General features: G+C 41.6%; 1 protein-coding gene across 4 annotated transcripts in view; it reads right to left on the bottom strand.

The window, feature by feature from the left end:
• Positions 1-18,059: 18,059 nt before the first annotated feature.
• LOC122415045 (serine-rich adhesin for platelets-like) overlaps positions 18,060-21,915 on the bottom strand; it is a 29,136-nt gene continuing 25,280 nt past the window's right edge. For all 4 annotated transcript variants that reach the window (XM_043426840.1, XM_043426867.1, XM_043426848.1 and 1 more), the window contains 4 exons: positions 21,397-21,486; positions 20,697-21,049; positions 19,921-20,246; positions 18,060-19,686 (listed from right to left, as the gene is read on the bottom strand). In XM_043426840.1, coding sequence (XP_043282775.1) covers positions 19,370-19,686; positions 19,921-20,246; positions 20,697-21,049; positions 21,397-21,486 — 1,086 coding nt within the window. In that variant the 3' untranslated portion in view covers positions 18,060-19,369. The remainder of the gene's footprint in view (positions 19,687-19,920; positions 20,247-20,696; positions 21,050-21,396; positions 21,487-21,915) is intronic.

Below are 21,915 nucleotides of genomic sequence, written 5' to 3'. Positions count from 1 at the left end.
AGGGAGCTCGGTCTTTCCGCGGGGGAAAGAATCGCAAAGTGACTGCGTTGCCTCGTACATGCTGCGGTAGCGAAGCAGAGCGAGCGTCGAGCAGGAAACGGATCTTGCAACACCGCGAATCTGCGAATCCGATTGTTCGGTATCTCGTACCTTTTATCATTTCTTTTGCACATTCGTTCCTGGCCAAAGAAATCGGTGGGAATAATATTGCAAAAAAGGTTATGTCAGAGCGCGCGTGTGCGTTGCGTCGGCGTTTCGGTAGATCCGTAATGACGACGAACCCTCCGCGTGTGTCTGTTCGCGTTGCAAAGATTAGATCTCGGATCGATGCGCGTTGCAAGGCGCGCTGGTCACGCACGCATTTGCGGTTGCGCGCTCACCTTTTTTCATTCTTTCAAAATATCAACTCAGCCCCGAGACAAATTCGTTTCAATGCGCGTCAATTCAAATAATATCAAATAATCTCCCGCGATGTTTTTCGGCTTCGAGCCCAAAGTTTAAGCCAAAAATTTGCATTCCAGCGACGACGAGATATTCGACTGTGCAAGTCAAATCGTTGGATTCGAGTTCTCAAAAAAGTTTTCATATCGAGTTTGTTTTTTTCGTTTTAAAACTCCGCTCAGAGGAGTTGACTTTTCGAGATGAAAAATTTTCAGCGATTACGCATGCCGCCGCGAGTAAATACCACTATTTGCGTTCCTATAATTTCCATCTCTAATCTGAGCAGCGTTCGCTTTGTTGTTTGGGCCCGTTCATGAGACTCTTCACACTCTGCTCCGCCGTAATCTTCATTGTCATTTCACACGTGAATACTCGACGTTGAAATTAATCAGAAGGAAGGTCAGTAACGCTAATCACGTTTGAACCTCTCGATAGGCCAACCTCTCAGATCGCTATTCGGGAAATCCACGATTCATCGAAAACAGAATTCGTCGAACAGGAAGCAAGCAGAGAAGAGAGCGAGGAGATAAAAAATTGGCCAAGATTGTGAGTGGACTTGAGATCGGAGCTCTGGCAGCGACGACTAACGGTCCAAAGTATCGAGCAAAATATGCCATAATTTTTCATTTTCGTGGGTGACCAAAACAAATTTTTTTCTCCGCACGACCAATTTTCTTGTCGGATGTCAAATGGTTCGGGTTGCTCAACGAAAATATGAAAAATTCTACGGACTTATCGACCGAATTGTCGGTGTCGAATGCGATTTCGTTTGGACAGTCGCGTTTCTGTTTATTTGCGTACGCAAACTTTTTACTAGCTTCAATGAACATTAGTCTGAATCTCAATAGTGAAATTATGACGAAACGGTGAAAAACTCGAATGAACACGACCGAAAACTTGGTTCAGCCTCCCCAAATGGTTTCGTCTCATCTCAGAAATACTTTCTCGTTCGCATCGAACGAAACTTTTGCATTTTGCCAGAAACGAAATCTGCTTCACGTCAAAATGAATGACCGATGAATTCTGGCAAAAATATATTCCCCGAGAGGGTATCGAAGCGCAGTTTTTTATCGGGCGAACCACCACCGACTTTGGAAGTTCGAATGGCACGAGGACGAACGTGAAAATTAATTAAAATATCGTGGAAGGAATAAAGAGAAGGAAAAAAGGTTGGACGTGTCGCTGGTTTATTGTCTAATACGGATGCACAGTGTGGGTCTCGAGAGATTCTGAATTCATCGGTATTGCCAAAACGCGTGTCGGGTGTCTCCGGCGGGCTTCGGACCGGCGGCTCGATTCGGCTCGACGGTGTGCGGCGGGTGGCTGATTCTCTCATATTGATCACGTGGCCGCACGCGTTGCAACCAGCACGCCAGCCACGAGAGAAACGCAGCCGAGTTTCGCGATATTCTCCTCCACATGGATATCCACACGCGCCTACATTCTCCACGATATTTTACAGGGACCGAGACTGTGGTCGAAGTGCGCGCGCTCCTCAACCTACAGTCGACTTCCCATCAAACCTCGCCGTTCACCGCACCGCTCGTCCAAAGCGAAGATTACGATTAAACGTCCTTTACTCTCCGAGTAATTACGTAACTCGCGAGCTAAGCGAATAAATGTACGAGCGAATCGAGCCCAGTTTCAACACCGAAAAAATGCACGCGAATTAAGCGTTTCCGACGTTGCATTTCGGAGTGACGAACTCCGTGAGTTCATGCGTGGAATCATTTTCAGAACTCGTTTTCAAAGCCTCTCCAAGGAAACGTGACGAAAGCTCGTGCTCGTCAGTATCCACGAAGCGGAAAAAAAATGCTAAAAATTACTGCTACAGCGAGAGAAACGGATCAAAATTGTTTCAGTGAATGTGATTGGCACGAGAAGGGAGCCAATTTTTATAAAGATGTAAGAAAATCTCTTCGTCACGCTGAATTTTGCAACGTGGGGGCCAACGAAACGAAGGAAAAAAAGAGCTGTCACTTTTTTATTTCACGAATTGGTGCGGCTTGAAAAATGACCAATTGCGAATTCGGCACCGAACAAAATTGGAGATTTGCTCGAATTATTCGAGAGTTTTGTGGAATCATTTCGTTGGACTCGAACGTTGCGAACTTCAGCGTCATATCTCTTCTTGCATTACAAAAAATTTGATTTATATGGAAATTTACGCTTCGGTAACAATAAATTTGCAAACAGTCAAAGTCGTCTCCAGTTTCTATTGCTGCAAGCCTAATTTCCACCTCAACTTACTCTCTCAGCCATAAAGATGAAGTAATTCTTAAGTTCAGTGACTTTCCCCAAATCCGACAGTAAATTAACCCATGAAAATCGCATTGACGTGTGAAACCGTCTTTCAATGGAGGAGAATCAAAAGAGAAGAAGAAAATCAGCGAAAGATTGAATATATGCTCGTACGCTCTCCATCGTAATCGTGGGAAGCATCGAACTTCCTGCACCGGACTTATTTCAATATGGAATAAAAAGTGCTGAGAATGTGGGATAGACGAGAAGGGGGTGGAACATTACCGAGGGTCAATCAACATTCTTCGTCGATCCCCATGGCCCGGCTCAGTGTTCACTGATCAAAAAGAAAAGTATGAATGAGCATCCAGCAATTGATACTTGCTTCGTGGATTCGTACGACACGCGCACGGATTCCTGTTCACATTCAGGCAGTTACGTTGAGGAAGTTTGACCAATGACAGCACAAATGCTCCCCATTCTTTTAAGAGTATGGATCAGTCGACTAACCTCACTTGGAATTTTCGAAATCGAAATTCTTTGACTCAGTTTGATCGATTAAAAAAAGGCTCTGTCAGCCTACGCAGAACGATGGCAAAAATCGACTGACAGAGCCTTTTTTTAATCGGTCAAACATTGTCAAAGGATTTCGATTTCGAAATTTGCAACTATCTCTCTCGCACTCATGGTTGCGATATACCGACTGATCCATCCTCTTAAGGGTGAATGATAAAAAAGTCGAAATAATTAGAAATTGATCAAATTTGGTGATAATGTTCTTCAACATCAAGTGCGAAAACACAAATTTTTTCAAAATTTTCTTCTGTTTAGTTATCGAGTAATTACGCATTAAAGCAGATTTCTTATGCCTGGAATGTATACCTATATATATGGAAACGCTATGCTTATACACGTGAACTTTAGTGATCAATTACTCGATAACTGTACAGAAGAAAAATCTTAAAAAATTTATATTGTCAAATTTGGCACTAAAGAATATGTTCACCAAATTTTATTAAATGCTTATCATTTTGAATTTTTTTATGTTTTTAGCATGGTTTAGCATGGCAACATTGTATCGCCTGTGCAATATATCCTTAAGGGTATTTGGTACAGGCTTACAATGTTAAACCATGCTAAAAACATAAAAAATTTCAAAATGATAAGAATTTTATGAAATTTGGTGAACATATTCTTTAGTCCCAAATTTGAGCATACACATTTTTTAAGATTTTTCTTCTGTACAGTTATCGAGTAATTGATCACTAAAGTTCACGTGTATAAGCATGCGTAATTACTCGATAACTGAGCAGAAGAGAATTTTGAAAAAAATTGTGTTTTCGTACTTGATGTTGAATAACATTGTCACCAAATTTGATAAATTTCTAATTATTTAGACTTTCGTACCATACATCGCGTTAAGGATCTGCTCAAGATTCCCCACCTTCGCATCCTCATCTCAATTTCTCTTTTCATAAATGATTTTCGGATGTTTTTTTTTCTCGATTGCAATTGCAAGAACGTAAAATACATTTTTGTCGTTCCAAATTTATCGTTTTTTTCACCATCTCGTCAAGTGTCCTCGTCCTTGGAATTTCATTGTCCGTGTTCACGCACGGATGCACTCCCTGTCACAGTGCCTCTGCCGCCGGTAAACTATATTTTGAGTAGTTTAAAATTCAGTTTTTAGAAGATTGAATTTCTTCTTTACAGCTGCAATTTCCTGCTTCTGTGATACTCTTTGATTTATGTGCACGCAATAACGTTGATCGACTATTTAAAGCGCCTTGCGCCGTGGCTCGTTGGAGCGTAAAGCAAAATACTCGATAATCCATTTGCTTTCTCCGTCTCTTTCCCACTCGGGACACGCTTTCTTATCGAAATGTTTGGGAGTCAGGCTCGTTCGAAGGAACGTTGGGAAGCATCGCGACGAAGCACGGATTTCTTGCGCCGCCAAATATATTTTCGTACTTCGCGACTCGCGTTGCTAACAATTGTGACGAAAGGGAAAACTTACCTCGGGCCTCGGGAGGTTCACAGTTCCAGGACAACGCGTTGCACTCGGAGCCGAAAAGTCCCGTGCGTTTCGCACGTCCCGGGAGCTGTCCTAAAACCAGAAAATCGTCGGATAGTAAAGGCTTCCTTTCGTCGCGATCCAGAACGAAGTTTTAAGTGGAAAACATGAGGATTCGCCGGCAAATTTCACTCTGTAATAAAGTCAGCCTTGGATGCTGAGTCGACGGAGCGTCAACGGTTAACGAATGAGGAGAAAAAAGCTCGTCGCACGCGCCTTTATCCATGCAAACGAGAATTCATCGCACTGCATTGGTCCATTGTAGTTTGCTCTCTATACGCTTGAGGCTTGCAATAGTGAAAAAGAGGATGAACCGTCGCGGTGAAAACGATGCGAGCAGAAGGCGAGAACAAGAATCTCTCGAGAGCGTTGGACGAAAAAACGTGGATGTCGGATTTTGGAATAAGATGATAAAGAAATGACTCTGAAGTTTGCAACGTTCGAGTCCAACGAAATGATCTTAAAATACCACTCCAAGAATTCCAATAATTCTCCAACTTCGTTCCCTGCCGAATTTGCAATTCGGAGTTTATTTTCAACCTGCACCGATGCTTCGTGAAATGAAAAATTGATGAATTACAAATGTTTATTCCTTCAATTCACTGCAAATCCGTGTGTGCTATTTTAACAAGTTTATCCACGTTTTTTTCTCGTGGTCACTTTTTACACACTTTTCGGTGTGTGATTTTGCTACACACTTTAAGCGCGTTATATTGCACATTGATACGTGTGCTTTCAACACGTCTGATGTGTGTTATTTTTTAATTTGTGATGCGTTCGATGTCTGTTAGTTCAAGAAAGTTATTCAATAACTTCGACTTGGGAATAAAAACAATAGTTTATTCAACACATTTTATTTATTGCGATGTAAATTTATTCTGTATAGTATTTTTTTATATCCTTTTATTTCCTCTGTTACATTTGCCCATGCTCAAGGAAGTTGAGGCATTAGAAATAAAATGATGTCATCGCTTTTAACCCTTAAACTGCACACTGGGTCGTTTTGACCCCATAAGCATATGGATGACGCAATAAGCGTGCACTCGAAGGGTTAAACCGATTGCATATTATAAAGCGAAGTGTAAAAAAAAATCAGTTCAATTTTCAGACAGTTTAGGAGCGTCGTTGCTGAGAAAAATCAATTTAAGTGATATCTCCGTTAAAAATTATGCTAAAAATATGAAATTTTTTGGGCAACGTGAGCAAAGCTTGCTGAATAATATCAGTTTTTTTCAAATTTATTAGGACATTTGCCGAGATTGTATTAATAATAATCTCTTTCCCATGCAGTTTTTTGAGGCCAGGATCGTCACCGTCCGTGTTTTCGACTGAGCTTTCGCCAGTTTCTCACGACGCTGAAGTTTCCAACGTTGGACTCCAACGAAATGAGCGAAAAAAACGTTTTTAATTCACCAACTTTTTTATTTCACGAATCGTTGGTGCAGCTTGAAAAACTACGAATCGCAAATTTGGCAGGGAACAAAATAGGAGAATTACTGGAATTATTGGAGAGTTTTTTTCGATTATTTCGTTGGACTCCAACGTTGGAAACTTCAGCGTCATAGTTTTTCGTCTTTTTTTCCCGACTCTTCTTTGAAGTGTACGCAACACTGCGAAGCCGTAAACTGGCCTAACTTTTGAAAGGTGCAGGTCATAAAATAGTCCAAAATTCCCTATATCTTAGTGTATTTTTGAAAGCTTCAAAACACCATAACTCATAGAATTTATGGGTAATGTCAGCCCCTCCCCCCCCCGACAGAATATCGCTCCTCGTGATGTAACGGACAACTCCACGGGGGAAAAAATGCCCCATCGTTTTTGGGAAAAGCCGCACTTGTAAATATTTACCGAATGAAAGCATGTATAAAAAAAGTTGTTACGAAAAAAGACAATACAACGAAAATTCGTCAGCACTGAAAATGCGTTGGACTCGAACGTTGCAAGCGCGTTCAATGTCGCGATAAAGAAAGGGAATTGACGAGAGACGAAAAGCTGCTCGGATCGTCGAAATTTCGTTGGCCATAGGAGGCAAGATTGAGACCCAGTTTCACGGGGAATACGGTCTCATTAATACCCGATCTAACGAGCATAGACGGGGCGGCGCACATGGACGCGAGATTGAACTCACGTGTGAGTGTCTTATGTGAAAGAAAGAAAGCGAGAAAGGAGAGGGAAGGAGAGGAGAGGTGGGGAATTGGATAGGTCTCTCTCGCGTCGGCTAGACGGACGAGAGACGGAAAACGGCCTTCGCTTCTCCCCCGTCGCCGGCGGCCAAACCAGGGCTAAGAAGAGTTATGAGAGCGCCCGAGGAAGAGCGAGAAGGGAACGGACCGCTCGGATAATCGAGGGGTAAGAACGAGAAAGAAACACAAAAGCTGGCGTTTGCCCTGCTGGGGTCCGGCCGCGCACGTTCTACCGGCGAGGGAAAGAGAAATTTAGTTAGAGGATAAGGGAGGAAGCGAGAACGAGAGAGAGAGAGAGAGAGAGAGACAAGGAAAGATTGAAGCCGCGAGAGGGAGCGTTTATATGCGCGGGCGCGACGGCCATGCGCCCTTAGAGCTCGGCAGGTTCCAGTGAGAGTATAAACGCGACTGAAGAGATATATATACGGGCTATTCCAGGCCAAATCGAAAGGTCCATGACCCTCGGCAGCATCTTCCTTTTACTCCTTTTCCTTCTCTCCTTCTCGGGCTGCATTTCGCGACGACGCGGAAAAAATACGTTTAATCATTTTCCCACTCGGCTTTCATCTCTTTTCTTTATTTTTATTCAAATCTCTCGCATTCCCGCGCGTTTATGAAGAATTTGTTGGCTGTTTGAGCGTCACGTTGGTTTTTCGATATTGCACAGAGCGGACGAAAATCCAGCGGAGGAATCCCGGTATCGGAGCTACTCGACGCGTCCGTGCGGACTCGCGTGCAGGAAGAACCGACTGGACGCTTTTTCAGTATTGTGGCATTTAGAAGTTTTATTAATTCCGGATTTACTCGAATCGATAGGAACAGTCTCCTCACTGTTTCTTACCGCTTTCGTCACGTCCCCAAGATTCGTGGGTTTTGATCCTTTGCTTACGATCACTGACGCACGCCGTGCAGTATCCGAGACGCTGCAATCGATCGGAGGGCCAAGATGAGCTTCGGCGAGACGCCGCGAAACTCGTGGATCGTCTTTGTCCCCCTGATCGTTGGAAAATCCCGCGGATCCGGCGGTTCGCGAAAAAGTCCGCAATTTGTGGAATCGCGAACGGTCGAATTCTCGGTTGGCTCTCGGACGCTGCGGACTGCGGTGCCTCGGGATTACCAGAGAAAGACGCGTGCGGAAATTCTCGATTTTTCAACCCCGCCCCACTTGCATTTCATTAGACAAACTTAATATCGAAACCGAGAGATTTCGTCCGCGCCCGAGCTTCCCGATTGGACGAACCCCGAAATAGTTTTTCCTCGTCGCGCGAGGCCGCATGTGTTCGTACAATAGACGAAGATCCCTCCGCGAGCTCACAAAGACTCGAAGGGCCCGAGGGCTCCGATCAACACGCCCATTTTCATAGACAAACTCGGAATAGACCGACCGATAGACGGGCATCGTGCGAGAAGGGAGACACCCCGTCCTTCCGGATTGGGGCCCCGGTGGAAAATTTTTTAAACCTTACCCCGATCGTACTTGCCCCCCCCCCCCCCGCCCTTAAAGCTAGGCCTAGACGAGGCAACCTATTCTGGCCTTGGAATTCGATACGTCCGGGTACTCGCAATGGAGCATAGCCGCACCCATTTTCTCGATTTTTTCAATTCGACTGAGAAACTTTACGACGCGAATGACGCCGAAGTTTGCAACGTTCGAGTCCGACGAAATGGTCTAAAAAAGCCTCCAATAATTCCGGTAATTCTTCAATTTTGTTCTCTGACGAATTCGCAATTCGTAGTTTTTCTGCCTGCGTCGATATTTCGTGAAATAAAAAATTGGCCGATTACTAATGTTTTTTTATTTCATTCCGTTTCTAGTCCAACGTTGGAAGCTACAGTGTCGTTACGACGGTGGGAAAAAAAGGCTTTTGGGACGAGTGACAAAAAGGGGGGAAAGAGTTTTGTTATTATTTATTGTTTTATGGAAGGGACTGGGAGAAAACGGTTCACTTGAGGAAAAATCGTACTTTTTGGAGGTTTGAGAAGCTCCGTTTATTCTCCTTGCTCTCAAGAACCGAGAAACGTACTGCAATTTAAAATAAAAGGAGACGGTGCCATTATGCAATTTGTGAAATTTTTTACTACGGAAATTTCAATTCGACTTCAAAAATCAGTAAAAGAATGAAATTATTAAAACAACATTTTTGTTTGGCTTGGGGAGACTTTTTTTGTCTTTTTGAAAATTCTGAAAGAATTTCATTTTATTCATCTCTTGAGAATATATATGAAAAATTGCAAGGATGGAAAAGAAAGGTTTTCCCAATTTTTCGAGCGGCCCATTTTGCCCCCGTAGCCCGTCGTGATCCGGGTCCTCTGGACCCGTGGACACCACACTGGTGCATGCAAATTTGCACCCACGGAAATTCCAATTGTCCAGAACTTCAAAATTCATTTTCAATTTGCCCATTTTTCTATAATAAAACTTGATTTTTCAATTTTTTAATAATCGTCATCGATCACTACGGAATTTTTACCCCTTAAAAGTCTCGTTGTAAGACTAATTCCGCACATTCATAGATGAAATAAAAAGCTTTGAAACGTCCAAGTGCAAATTTGCACCAGTGTGGCGAGCGTCTCACCTTAAACTGAGTGTCGTGTCTATACGAGTTGAATATATATAAATTATGATATAATAATATTTGAATATTTTATTTTGAGGCACCGAAATATCATAGAAATAAACTAATCCATCGTTGCCCCTTAATTTTGTAATTAAAATTCAGACAAATATCCGTCGAAGCAACTAAAAAGTATGCGTAGGCAAATAGAAAGTAGCAGTGGGTCAAAACGAAATCTTTCAACTCGGTTATTTGATCGACTACGAGAAATTTTCACGATCATACGATGGTGCAATAAAAATTTTACTGTATAATGCAAAAAATGTATTTTCTCAGTCTAGGTCCACGAGGTATGCTGCGAAAAAAATAAATAACTCTGATTGATGATTGTATCGTGAAAACGTTTCTTCATACTCGCGTTCGACCACTTTTTAAAAATCTCGTACGTTAATTCAGCCTTTACATGTTTGAAAAAGCGTTATAAAAAGAAAAACAATTTTGTTGTCATCGTTAACGCACTGTTAGATGAATTGAGCGGTCGTTTATCAAGCCCACCGATAATTATGACAACGCTGAAGTTTCCAACGTTCGAGTCCAACCAAATGAACGAAAAAAACGTTTGTAATTCACCAATTTTTTATTTCACGAATCGTTGGTGCAGCTTGAAAAACTACGAATCGCAAATTTGGCAGGGAACAAAATAGGAGAATTACTGGAATTATTGGAGAGTTTTTTTCGATCATTTCGTTGGACTCCAACGTTGGAAACTTCAGCGTCATTAATTATGCTAACCGAAGCCATTTGAGCCATGATTGGGTCAAGCCATGATAAAAAAATTTGCCGACGAAGTTGTGTGTGTCGGAGTTAATCACGCTTCGCGAAATTTTCTATTCTTTTCCCTGCATCGTAAATATCGACAGGTTAATTCGATAATAATGCTGAAATCAAATTCATGCATTTCTAGCTTTGGTATTTCAGAAAAAATCAAATTCAAGTTTTACCAAAAATTTACTACAAGCTCCTTCCACTTCCCTGTTTAAAAAGCCCCAGATCCGGTTTTATGTTTCAATTGAATTTTTTATAAAAAGACATGAAAAGTTTTTCCCCAGGAAATGTAGATTAACAAAAATTGAAGATATCCAAAATAAAAAAAAAAAAAAGTTTCCATTCGGACTGACCGAACGACGACAATGATTTTCTCACGTACAAATTCGTGAACGACGAAAAATTAGCGAATCGACGAACAAACGTTAAATCCCATAACAATAATTTTCGTAAATGTCAGATTGTGCTAAACAGTCGAACCTCAGTAAAAAAAAAACCGCCTGTACCGGCCCTGCCTTCCAGTTTCCCTCGACCCTCGTGCGTGCGATTGAAATACGATGAAGCATCATGGGACGGTGAAGTGGGGGAAAAAAGTGGGCTCGAGCCATGCCAGGGAGACGTAAAAACCCGAAAGGATGTACAAAAAAGAATGAAAAAATAATAAAAAATATCGAATGATTTTAAGGACAGAAAATTCATCTTACCTGATGACGCGACGCGGAAACAACATGACGGGCTGTTCAAGTCGACGGTAGAAATCCAAGTATAATTGACTCCGGCTAACTGCATCCCCATTTCGGGCACAAATCATCGACAGAACTGGCACATAATATGTTTTCAATATCTTTTTATTCACTGTACGGTTAACCGGAAGCGGACACTTTAGCTGTTCCGTGCACGAACGAAATTCACTGGTCTCCACCAATCTCTCGATAAATCGTTGTTATATATACGTTTATATCAGCCGCGATGAATTAGCAACCGCGGAAATAGAATTGGAGGGAGAGAAAGAGGAAGAACGACGTGGGAACGAATAAAGCGTACGGTCAAAATCGTGTGTCAATAGAGACACCGAACTAATTGAAAAAAGAAGAAAAGCTTTTCACGGACCGTAGCACAGACTCTGAGAAAAAAATGTTGTTCATTCAACTAAATCCATTCGGTTGAACAAAAATTTGCCAGATCCAACGACTTTTTGTTGAATGACCTGTCATCCGGTTCACTCGACTGGATCACGAGAATTTCTTACGTTTCGATCGATCGAATCGCCAAAGTCCCTCGAATTTCAATTATTTATTTATTTCGAATGAGTAAAACGAGTCTTTGAACATTTTTATCTCAGAAATATTTCGCTGTCCTTAACCGAAATATTTTAGTCGAGACACAAATTTTATTTTTATCGACGAACCCTTTTCTCACTGCACTAAATAGTTGAAACGCATTTCTGTGTCCATACACTCGGTCGAATAACCATCTTCCTAAATACATGATTAGACCTACAGAACTGGTGACCGCGGACGTATGTGTATCAAATAGGCATGCAACCCTGGACTGTTTACTTAACCTTCGACCAAAAGAGGGCACCGTGGCGTGGTGTGTGACTTGAACTTCGGGCGAGCTAACGATGATCGTCACCACGTACGATAATCTTCGTCCAAAATTGTCGTTGGAAATGTCAGGGTTTTTTTTTCAGATCTCGTACACCTTCCGAGTCCGTAATAAAACGTTGAAATTTTTCCCGAGAAAAAATAAACGATCGATGAAGGCCGGCGGAGATTTTTTCCAAAAAGCACTTTATTGGCGACGATTGAATCTCATTAACCGGCCGCTCGACAGATTTCCGGTGGATGGATTCTCCGCGGATGACGCTACAATTTGAGTCGAAATAATTGTTGCTTCTTTCCTGAAACCCGTTGAAGGAGAAAATAGAAAAGAAAAAATCGATAATCTAAATTTGTCATGTCGCCATTTTGCGACACCACGACACCGACACGGACTACGGATACGTTCGGTTTTTATATTTTGGGTGCACGCAAGGCTGACACGCCGATCACCGGTCGGAAGTTTTTTCCCTGCATCGCATTTCACGTACCGTGCCATAATCTATAAAAAATGTATTTTCTCTACTTTATTTTGCAATGTCTGTACGCGTAGTTCGAGATTCCGCAAACTCATGAAAAAAATGTTGACTAAAAAATCACTTTGAGAATAATTCAATCCCGAAAATCATCCCGCAATTTCATCACAACGTACCGTACCAACAATCGTATTTCCACCACGGCTCCTTCGAGCCGAATACTTTCCCCTGCGAAGCTCCCCCACAGCGGTAATTAAAATCGAGGAATCCTCTTATTAAATCTTCAGTAAACAGTGCTCAAATAATGTCCTTTCTCTTCGAGACTATCTCATTCCACGAATTTTTTAAATATTCCGACAAAACCGAATATTTACAAAGCCGTTCAGGCGCTTCCAGCTAAAACGTATTTTTCCCCGAAAATTCGCCGATATTTGACTTTGAGGCGCCCTCGGTGCGAGCGACGCTCCCTTCCCCTTCCCCCCGCCCCGAGAGACCGCCGTAGGACACTCAGTCGCAGCCTGCACACCCGGCGAATCCGATCAGTTGATACGTCCTACACACGCTATAGAAACCCACAAGTACAGCCATAAACAACAAAAAATGTATACACCACATTTTAATACATACGAATATCAAAATAATATACATTCGCGTGCACATTCATGGATATACGTGTACGCGCCTAACACAGACGACGAAACGTCGTGTATCGACGATCACACGAGTGTATTTTACCCACGTATATATATATGCAAGTGACTCCAGAGTACGTATACGTTGAAAGTACACTGTGTAGCGGGCGTTCGTGTCAGGTCGCCGCTCCCCGAGAGATCACTGCCCTCTCGCACACGAGCAAAGCGACTGCTCGTTTTTACGATAGAATATGTGTGTGCAAGTGTTACATACGAGTGTTTTATGTATTCAATTTTACATATTTAAATATGTGGAATGCACATGCACGTGTGTGAGACGAGGACGAGGATATTAGATACTTTTGGTTATGTACGCATTTGTTAATTACGTGGATACGAAGATTATTCCTATTTTGATGGCGAATAATTACGTCAACTCGAGTCTTGACGGAGATCGAATTTTCCTCGCACGCCCTCTCGCCGAGTCAATTGTACATTCGAAATCCCTGAATTCCCGTACTTTCGATGCACGCTGCGTCGATTTGGATGGAGATCGAGGAAAATTGCAGTGTTTTTATGTGACGAGGAGTTTGTAGGGTAAACGGTGGAAAACAGCTGGAAAACGACAATCTTGCGTGAAATCTTCGATCATCGGGGCTTCGTTTCGGCGTCGTTGGGCAACTTTTTTTAGGACATTTGGTTTTCTTTGATCGGTGCTATGCATTTTTTCTCGATCGGCAACCGTCTTGACAGTACGGCAAGAAAAGTCTTCGGAATTGCCGTTTTTAGGTTATATTTTTTTCAGGCTCTGATGTTGTGAATCGTTAGCAACGATTCTAGCATTTGAAAAAAAACTTCAACACACCCCTCCCCGGACAAGCTGCGGGAGAAAAAAGGACTTTTAGAAATGTTTGCTGAGCGAAAAAAATAAGAAGACACGAGCCGCTCGACTTTGTATTCCAGTCGAAATCGATCAGTCTTCGCTTCAAAACGACCATTTTTACGACGAATTTTCTCGACTAGTAGCGTACGAAATTCCGGGACTGTTGCATCACCATAACGATCCATATTTTACAACGGATCTCAATGAATAATAAACAGTGGCGAATACTCGTGCTCGTCAATCGATAGCATGAGAATCCTCAGAAAATCTGAGACATAAATCATCGACGACATGTGGAAAGCAGAGAATTTCCGAGACGACGGTCTTTGAGAGGCAACAGCCAAAATTGTCCAGTTTCTAATTCGTAGCGTGACAACTTGTTACCATTTTAACAGACACTAATTAGAGGCTTCTTACCGGAGCTTTTACAACGGGAGATTTCGTCAGGTTTTGTCAATGCAAAATTTTCACACGAGGGATATCGAAGTATAATTGTCAGGTTTTTATTCGCTTGGAACAGAGCTGGAGCAACAGTTGCTATCCGCGGAGTACATACGCAACAGCGAGTCCACCTTATCAAAGAAAATTTGGAGCGACATCCATCGAGGAGCTGAAGAAGCTCGGTTTTTGTTAACCCAAAAACTGGTCTGCGCTTGCAGACTTGGAATAGCAGAATTCGCGAAACAAAAATTATTCCGTTTTCCTGTGAATATGACCGTAGTGTGATCCGCGTCTTCCCGAGGCTCTTAAAAAACGGCGTATTCCTTGTTATACACATTATACAGCTTGTAACTATTCACGAAATTGGAGTAGATTAGTAATGCGTATGTTACAAGCTCGCACACGTTACTCGCCCTATTTCCGGCCGGCGAGATTGGCTCGGCAACACAGCACACACGGAGCGGCCACCGAAGGAGGCAATATTTTCTACCAACATTAGAAACACGGAGAACGAGATTGAAAGAAGGAGAAATACCGAGAGGTAAAGAGCGGTGCCAAAAACGGGGATAATCTTGTTAAGCAAAATCGTAAATTCGAATGAAAAAAAAAGACAAATTCATCTCATCGTCGAGCCTCGCGGTAAATTTCGTTGAAAAAGCTCACGAGATTGAAAAAGTACGTGGAAATGCAAATAGACCGCGCAACAACGTGCATTAAATGAAGGCATGTTCGAACGATCGCACGAGGTATTTGACAAGGTTCCGCAATGATACGCGAGAAAAAAATGGAACGTCGATTTTTTTCTTATCTCTTGACCGGGCGAGCGAGATGAAGAAGAACAGCGCTGTGAGAGAAGAACAGGGCGAATTGCGCGAATCGAACCGGTCGAGAGAGCCGACTTGCCCCTGCTCCTCGTCTCTGCCAGTTCTATATAATACTTCAATATTATATACATTTGTACGTATGTAGCCATATATATGCATATATGTATATATATATCTGTATAAAGACATATATTAAGCTTGGTAGGCGAACTATACAAACACACACATGCACTGTTTCTCGAACGCGAATAACCCCGAAAAAGAAACTGCGCGCGACCACTTATATACGGTGCACGGGAGAGAAATCTTTCTCTTTCTCTCTGGCAGGCTTTTTTTTCGCGGGTGGTCGACGTCTCGCCGGCTGTGCCCCCTCTGGTGGCCGTTAACGGCGAGAACGATTTTGCTCGGCACGAGATCGCACGTATACACACTTTTGCATGTGTCTGTGTACGTATGTCTGGTTTAATATAGTTATATATGTTTTGTAGTGCGTGTGTGCGAGTCGTATCATGAATGAGTATATCTGTATATTCATGTGTAATGTGCCAGTACGTTTTCACTGCACATGCTCTGTGCGCACGAAAAAACAAAAAATCCTCGTGTTCCGCGGTGAACGCGAATCTCGAAAAAATCTAGAAAATCGCGAGAGATTCGAGACGAAAACGGTCCGGAGCAAAAGAATCGCGGAACAAATGTGCGAAAATACGTACGACGGTACGCGAATTCTCACGACCACCGACGCAAAGTCGCGCGCGCGCACACGCCAATTCGTCTCGCCGCACACACAACACACGTGGCCCGGCTAAACAGATATTCGTGATACCGACTATCACGAACGCCGAAATTCGTGAGCTTTTTGAAGAAACATTCGCTGGATATTATATCGGGAGTTGAAAGAATCATCACTATGGGAAAAACACAATTTTCGGCATTTTTTTCTAAGCGATAAAAATCACGATATCTAGATGGATTATTCATGCGTACACATATCTGCATGTATGTGTATAATATATTTGTGAGACAGACAGAGCTCCACCCGCGTGGGTTTTCGGCCTTCGTGATTCTCGCCGTACGATATGGTACGCACAGTTCCGTTTTATTCCTGTTTTCGTATTCTCCCGTTTTTTTTTTTACGTGAGATGTAAAACCTCACTCGGACAGCTCGGACACAAACGCGTGATTGTGTATGCGAAAAAAATATACGCGAGCGCCACCTGCGCGATACCATACTGAACTAAAATTCGCGAATTCGATAGCACTGAACACGAGAGAGAATTGTGTACACTCCGTCTGCTGCACGATCGTTCACTGAACGCGCTAGACGACTAGACAAATGTCGCTCAAATATACGTATATATCTATATGTATTAAAGATATCTATATGTGAATATACACATACATTCCATTTTTCTCCCTGAACCCTCCCCCTTCCCCCCTCCGCTCCTTCGCCCGACGACCTTTCGCCGCCACGCGCGCCAGCGTTCCCGACGGAGCGCCGGCGATCCGAACGCCTCGAAAGCTTGCCACGAACTGCATCGGTCCCGCCATTGCTGCAACTGCGCTAAGATTTTTCGGAAGGGGAAAAAGGAGGGGAGAGCTTTGTTTAATAATGGCGGACGGTACATGCTTACCCATGTTTTTCCAATTATACCGGCATGGCGTTCATTTCTTCTCGCCATATTCAAAGTTATGATTAATAAGAATTTTAGTTAATTAACAAAAATCCTTGACGATTTATTTTCTCGAAAAGTAAGCTATATAGGTGAGTAAAAGGTGTGCTAATGTTGCCCCAAATTTTCATAATTCATAGAAAATATCGCGCAATTTCATGGAAATTTTATATTTGAATCATAATTCTCGGCTCTTTACTGGAAACATTTGAACATAAGACTTTCGAGAATTCTTCAAATAAATTGATCAAAAGGTCACAAATTTTGTCGAATTTTATGCAGTTTTTCAATCGATTCCGTATCGATTGGAATCGAACATTAATTGGTTTATATCATTAAAAAAAACTCGAATTTTGTACACTTTAGTATCGATTGATGTTTTTTCGAGTGAAATAAGTTTTGAATAATTAGAATAATTTTTAACCGATCTTTTGTTAGAATTGTGGAGCACTGGAGCAGATTTGCGGACGAATTCATTTCATTTCTGTGATTTTCATTAAATGAGCAGAATCGCAGACGAAAAAAAAATTAAAAATATTCCATAACGTGCAACTCTAATTATATACTAATCGTTGAATCTCGAAATGATTTATATCCCAAAAACTAACATTTTCAAATAACCAAAAAAAAAAAATGAAAACCACCAATTTAAATAACTGCTATTGAAATCTCTAGAAATTGGTTAGCATTGAAAAATCGTTCGTGTCCATTTTTCGGAATATTGCAGTAATTTTTATTAAAAAAAAAAAAAAAACAAACTATTGCAGTAGTGAGAACCGAAATTTGAAAAACCTCACAATTTCCGAAGTGAGTTTTCATGCGAGTTTCTTCAAAGAACGAACAACTGACAGTCATTGAAAGTCTCCCGATTCATGATAAATTATTGACCCCGAAATGAGTATAAAACATTAGAGACGTGTCATTCTCGTACGATTCTCCAAAAAAAAAGAAAACAAAAACCATTGGAATTTGATGAAATCTCCTACTTTTCGGCAGTATCGCAAAATCTTTCCATTTTACTTCTCATTTGCCTTTGACAAGTCCAGGGAAAAAATCCCCAAAAAAATGTACAAGTTTAAATGAAACTGCGAGCAAGTTCTTGATTAATTTCAACAGAAAACGTGTATTTTGCTGTTTCGGTGACATGAATCATTCAGACTTTTAGGATGCGTTTCGAAAGGTGTCGAGGACTTTGGAATGAAACGGTAAATCCTTAAGATCAACACTCTGTTACCTTTATTGGTGTCTCATATGTATAATAATATATATATTTTTATTTTTATACATATATTTATATCGCATTCGACGATATCGTATATATTAATATTTAATTTAATCTGCATTTGTATTTAATCTTTATTTCTCTTGTTCACATAAGTTAAGTAAATAAACTCTTGATTGTTATATTATGTGTTTCGTTTCATCATGATTCATTGGATAAATAAACAAAATATTTTACAAAAGTGAATATGTAGCATTGGGTTATCGGGGAGCAATGATAATACATTAAAAAGGGCTTGCAACAACACAGAAAGAGCACACGCGTACTCGATTAACTTTGGTTTTCAGGTGTGCGCGCGCGCGGGCATCTAATATTTTCTTTTTCGTGGATGAATTTTCGAATAATTATTTGTCGAGACGCTTCATGACGTCGTCGATGAGATCGCGAGCGATCCTGATATAAGATAATAATTGTCGAATAAATTGCGTAATTGATGTGAAAATTTATAAGCCTCTATGAATGTTGTAACGCGCTTATTAAAATAGCGAAATATACTGCATATGGCACGGGAGTAAAAATTTATCTATCCCGATAACCCCGTTAATAAATAATGAAAAACATGTGGACTCCATGAAAGTATAAGTGGAAAGATAAAATGAGGAGAAGGGAGGAAAAGATGAAGGGAAAGGGGACAAAAATATTACAAAAATTCTGGTAAAAGCAATCGCGCTAAAATAATTGGCAAACTTTTGAGGTTGTTCGCGCGCCAGGATTGCGAACGACGAAGCGTCGAGGGGCACGTTATTAAGTTTCCTTTTGTTCCGTTTCGCTTTCTTCAATGTTATCGTAGAGTATCGTCGATGTCCCGATTCTTTGAGTCGTCGTATTGAACGAGAAGAAAAAAAAAAGAAGAAGAAGAAATGCTACGTCGCCCGTCGAGCTTTGCGTTTTTCACGATTCTCCAATATTTTATCTTTTCTACGAGCTTTATGACACTCTTATTTGTTTAGACTCGTTTGCTTTTGTTGTTTCGTCGTCAACTATTGTGAAATTTGGATGCGCTTTTTTCTTGTTATTTTCGTTATTACTTATTTGACGTTTGGTTTGGGCTTGTACCGAGCATTCGCTCGGTTCGATCGATCTCCAGACCACCAAGACGTTTTAATACAATAATAATGATAATAAGAAACGCGTCGGACAGACGATTAATCGTAGTTTCGTACCGCAGTACCGAGAGAGGCAAATTATGGCGCAGTGTTGTATTATATTCGCTAAACTCGATGGTGCTTCGTGGCGTGAGGTTACAAATGTGGGCTGGGTGGTTGCTGCTCGTAAAATAGAACATAAGCTTCGCTCGATACGACAGAACGCGCTGGCACCGAAGATACTCTGCTGTCGTTGTACTCGTGCCATTCACCTGAATAAGGATGCTTGCAATAGGCTGTGTAGTGCCCCGAGTACGTTGTACCCGAGTGATTCGCTACACCGTACAAATTATATGTACAACCCTGTACCCCTGGGGCCGCAAAGGCACTCAGATCCAAACCGGTCAATGGAAAATCAACCAGTACGCTCAGCTTTCCACGGAAACGTTCGGTCGGTGAAAAACGTTTCAAATCTGCGACGATTTCGTTAAGGAATTTTCATCTCTTCTTCAATTTCCAATCATTTTCGTTGTGAGTGTTCTCTGAAAGCAAATTCTACGATAAAAAAAAATCGAAAAAGTCTATCTCCACGAATCTTAATTCGTTTTCATCATACGCTTCGCCATACTTTCATTCTTATCCAAGAAAATTTGACTTTGACGAAACTGCTCGAGTCGTTCGATATAACTAAAATGAAAAAAGGATACGAATGACCAATATCTTCGGGAATTTCTGAATGCTGAAGCTTTTCGTACACTTCCGTCTCATCTGGCACTTGGAACAGGTTGGTTTTTCGTCGCCGTCGAGGGTCTCAGCTTTGGTGAAATGTTCCAAACATTGATTGAGCTTAACCGTCCCGAGCCTCATTGGTATCGGTAAACTCAAATCCCAGAATGGATCGAGGGTCACCGAGACGTGGTCACAGGCCGTACAGAGCAACGACGAGCGCAATTGTCCAACGAATACGTCCACTATCGTGCTATCCTCGCTCCGCAGATATCGTTTCCAACTCTCCGAGGCTTTGTGACTGTCCCTGTCATGAGACACGAGAAACAAAAGCCATTTAGTTTTTTATTTTTTTGTTCTCTTATTTAAAAAAATGTTTTTTCACGTTTCATCAACGAAAATATTCTAATGGAAAAAAAGTGTTTTCTCGTTGCAGAATACGTTTTTCAAAAGCGTTTGCCAAAAACCGGCTGTCATCTCCGTAACGAGTGATCATTTTTGAACAAAAAAATCGCTGATCGCTTCTCGATTGTCAATTCCCAACGAACGAAACATCTTTCAAGATTCATAATTCCCATATTCTCGGAGAAAATAAATAAAATTCGTGTTTCTCGACCTAGCGAGTTTACCATGTAAAAATTTAACTCCCTCTTCGAAAAAGTATGCCCCAGCAAAAAATCTAGGAACTGCAGAGACGCTGATGTCACTAGCGACAGTCAGTTAGCTTGATTAGTCGAGTGATTTGTTAAGCACTAACGAATAATGATCCGGTATATCGGTGAGAATTGGTTGAGGCTTGACGGTGACTCTGTTGACGTCTTCGTGCAGGCCTTCGAGAAGATAGCGTAGAAATTCCTGCGCGTCCTGCTGGCTGTAGCCCATAAAACGGGGTGCGAATCTCTGTATCTGTGACTTCAACGCCGTCGTGTTGACCACGTGATCACCGCTCATCTCCCAGAGTTCTTGAATCACCTGACCAAATGCCTTAATCAGTGCACCCTTCATGCTCGAAGTTGTGGTGTTTATGTCCTGGAGATGTTGCTCGTTCAGCAGATACTCGAGCAGTGGTCTCGTGTTGCTCAAACATTGGATCACGCTGTTCATGAAGCACTGGAGACAGGAAACGAGACATTGAGCCATTGATATTGACATTTTTCTCAGTTGCAGAATATTTTCTGTTTCTTTAGTTACTTAAACATTTTTTTCATAGACAAAGTATAAATAATCAATGATTTCTGGAGTTTGATTACAGTCAAAGGCAACTGGAGAATGGCGAGAAAATTGTTTGAGATAGCCCATTGATTTTGTTTTCGTGCAAAATAATTCTCAAGGCAAACATCAATAGATTTGTGACTGCCCGATTCGTTTCTTCCCCTTTCCATGTGGTAACGATGATGCCGAACGTATCCAAACGAAAGCAAATACAGCTTCACTCGTCAGATGAAAATGAATCTTACTGTGTTTCCAATGTTCCGGAGGCCGTTCAACCCATAGCGTTCGTCTTTGCGAAATTGGAGTCTGCTTCTCGGTGGTCTCGAATTTTCATCCTGCAATAAAAAAAAACAAGAATAAAATCAATGAAACACCATTCAATGGGAATTGAAACGAGTCGATGAGAAATGAAAAAAAAAAAAAAAAAAAAAACGATTAATTGCTGGACAAAGGGGCATAATTTTTATTTTTATGCAATATCCCGTCGGACTTTTGTCAGTCTAATGAATCGGTCGTTTCTAGTCATCGGTCAGGTTTCCGGTCGATCGCTTCCGGTGGGGCCGAGAGGAGGGGGCCGCGCGTTCAACCGTCAATTTAGTCGTTATTAGACCTACAGGCGTGAGAATCACACGAGATTTCCTTATCTTTTACTTATTAGCGAGCGCTAGTAATGAAAATGTTATTTTTCTTCAACGAAAAAGCGAAATTTTTGCTGTTATTCCGTTCATTTTATCATTTTTGCGAACTTACACGAATGCAAAACA

This window comes from Venturia canescens, chromosome 1, assembly GCF_019457755.1.
Source record: "Venturia canescens isolate UGA chromosome 1, ASM1945775v1, whole genome shotgun sequence".
Taxonomy (NCBI): Eukaryota; Metazoa; Arthropoda; class Insecta; order Hymenoptera; family Ichneumonidae; genus Venturia; species Venturia canescens.
This window is presented reverse-complemented; position numbering and strand designations above follow the sequence as displayed.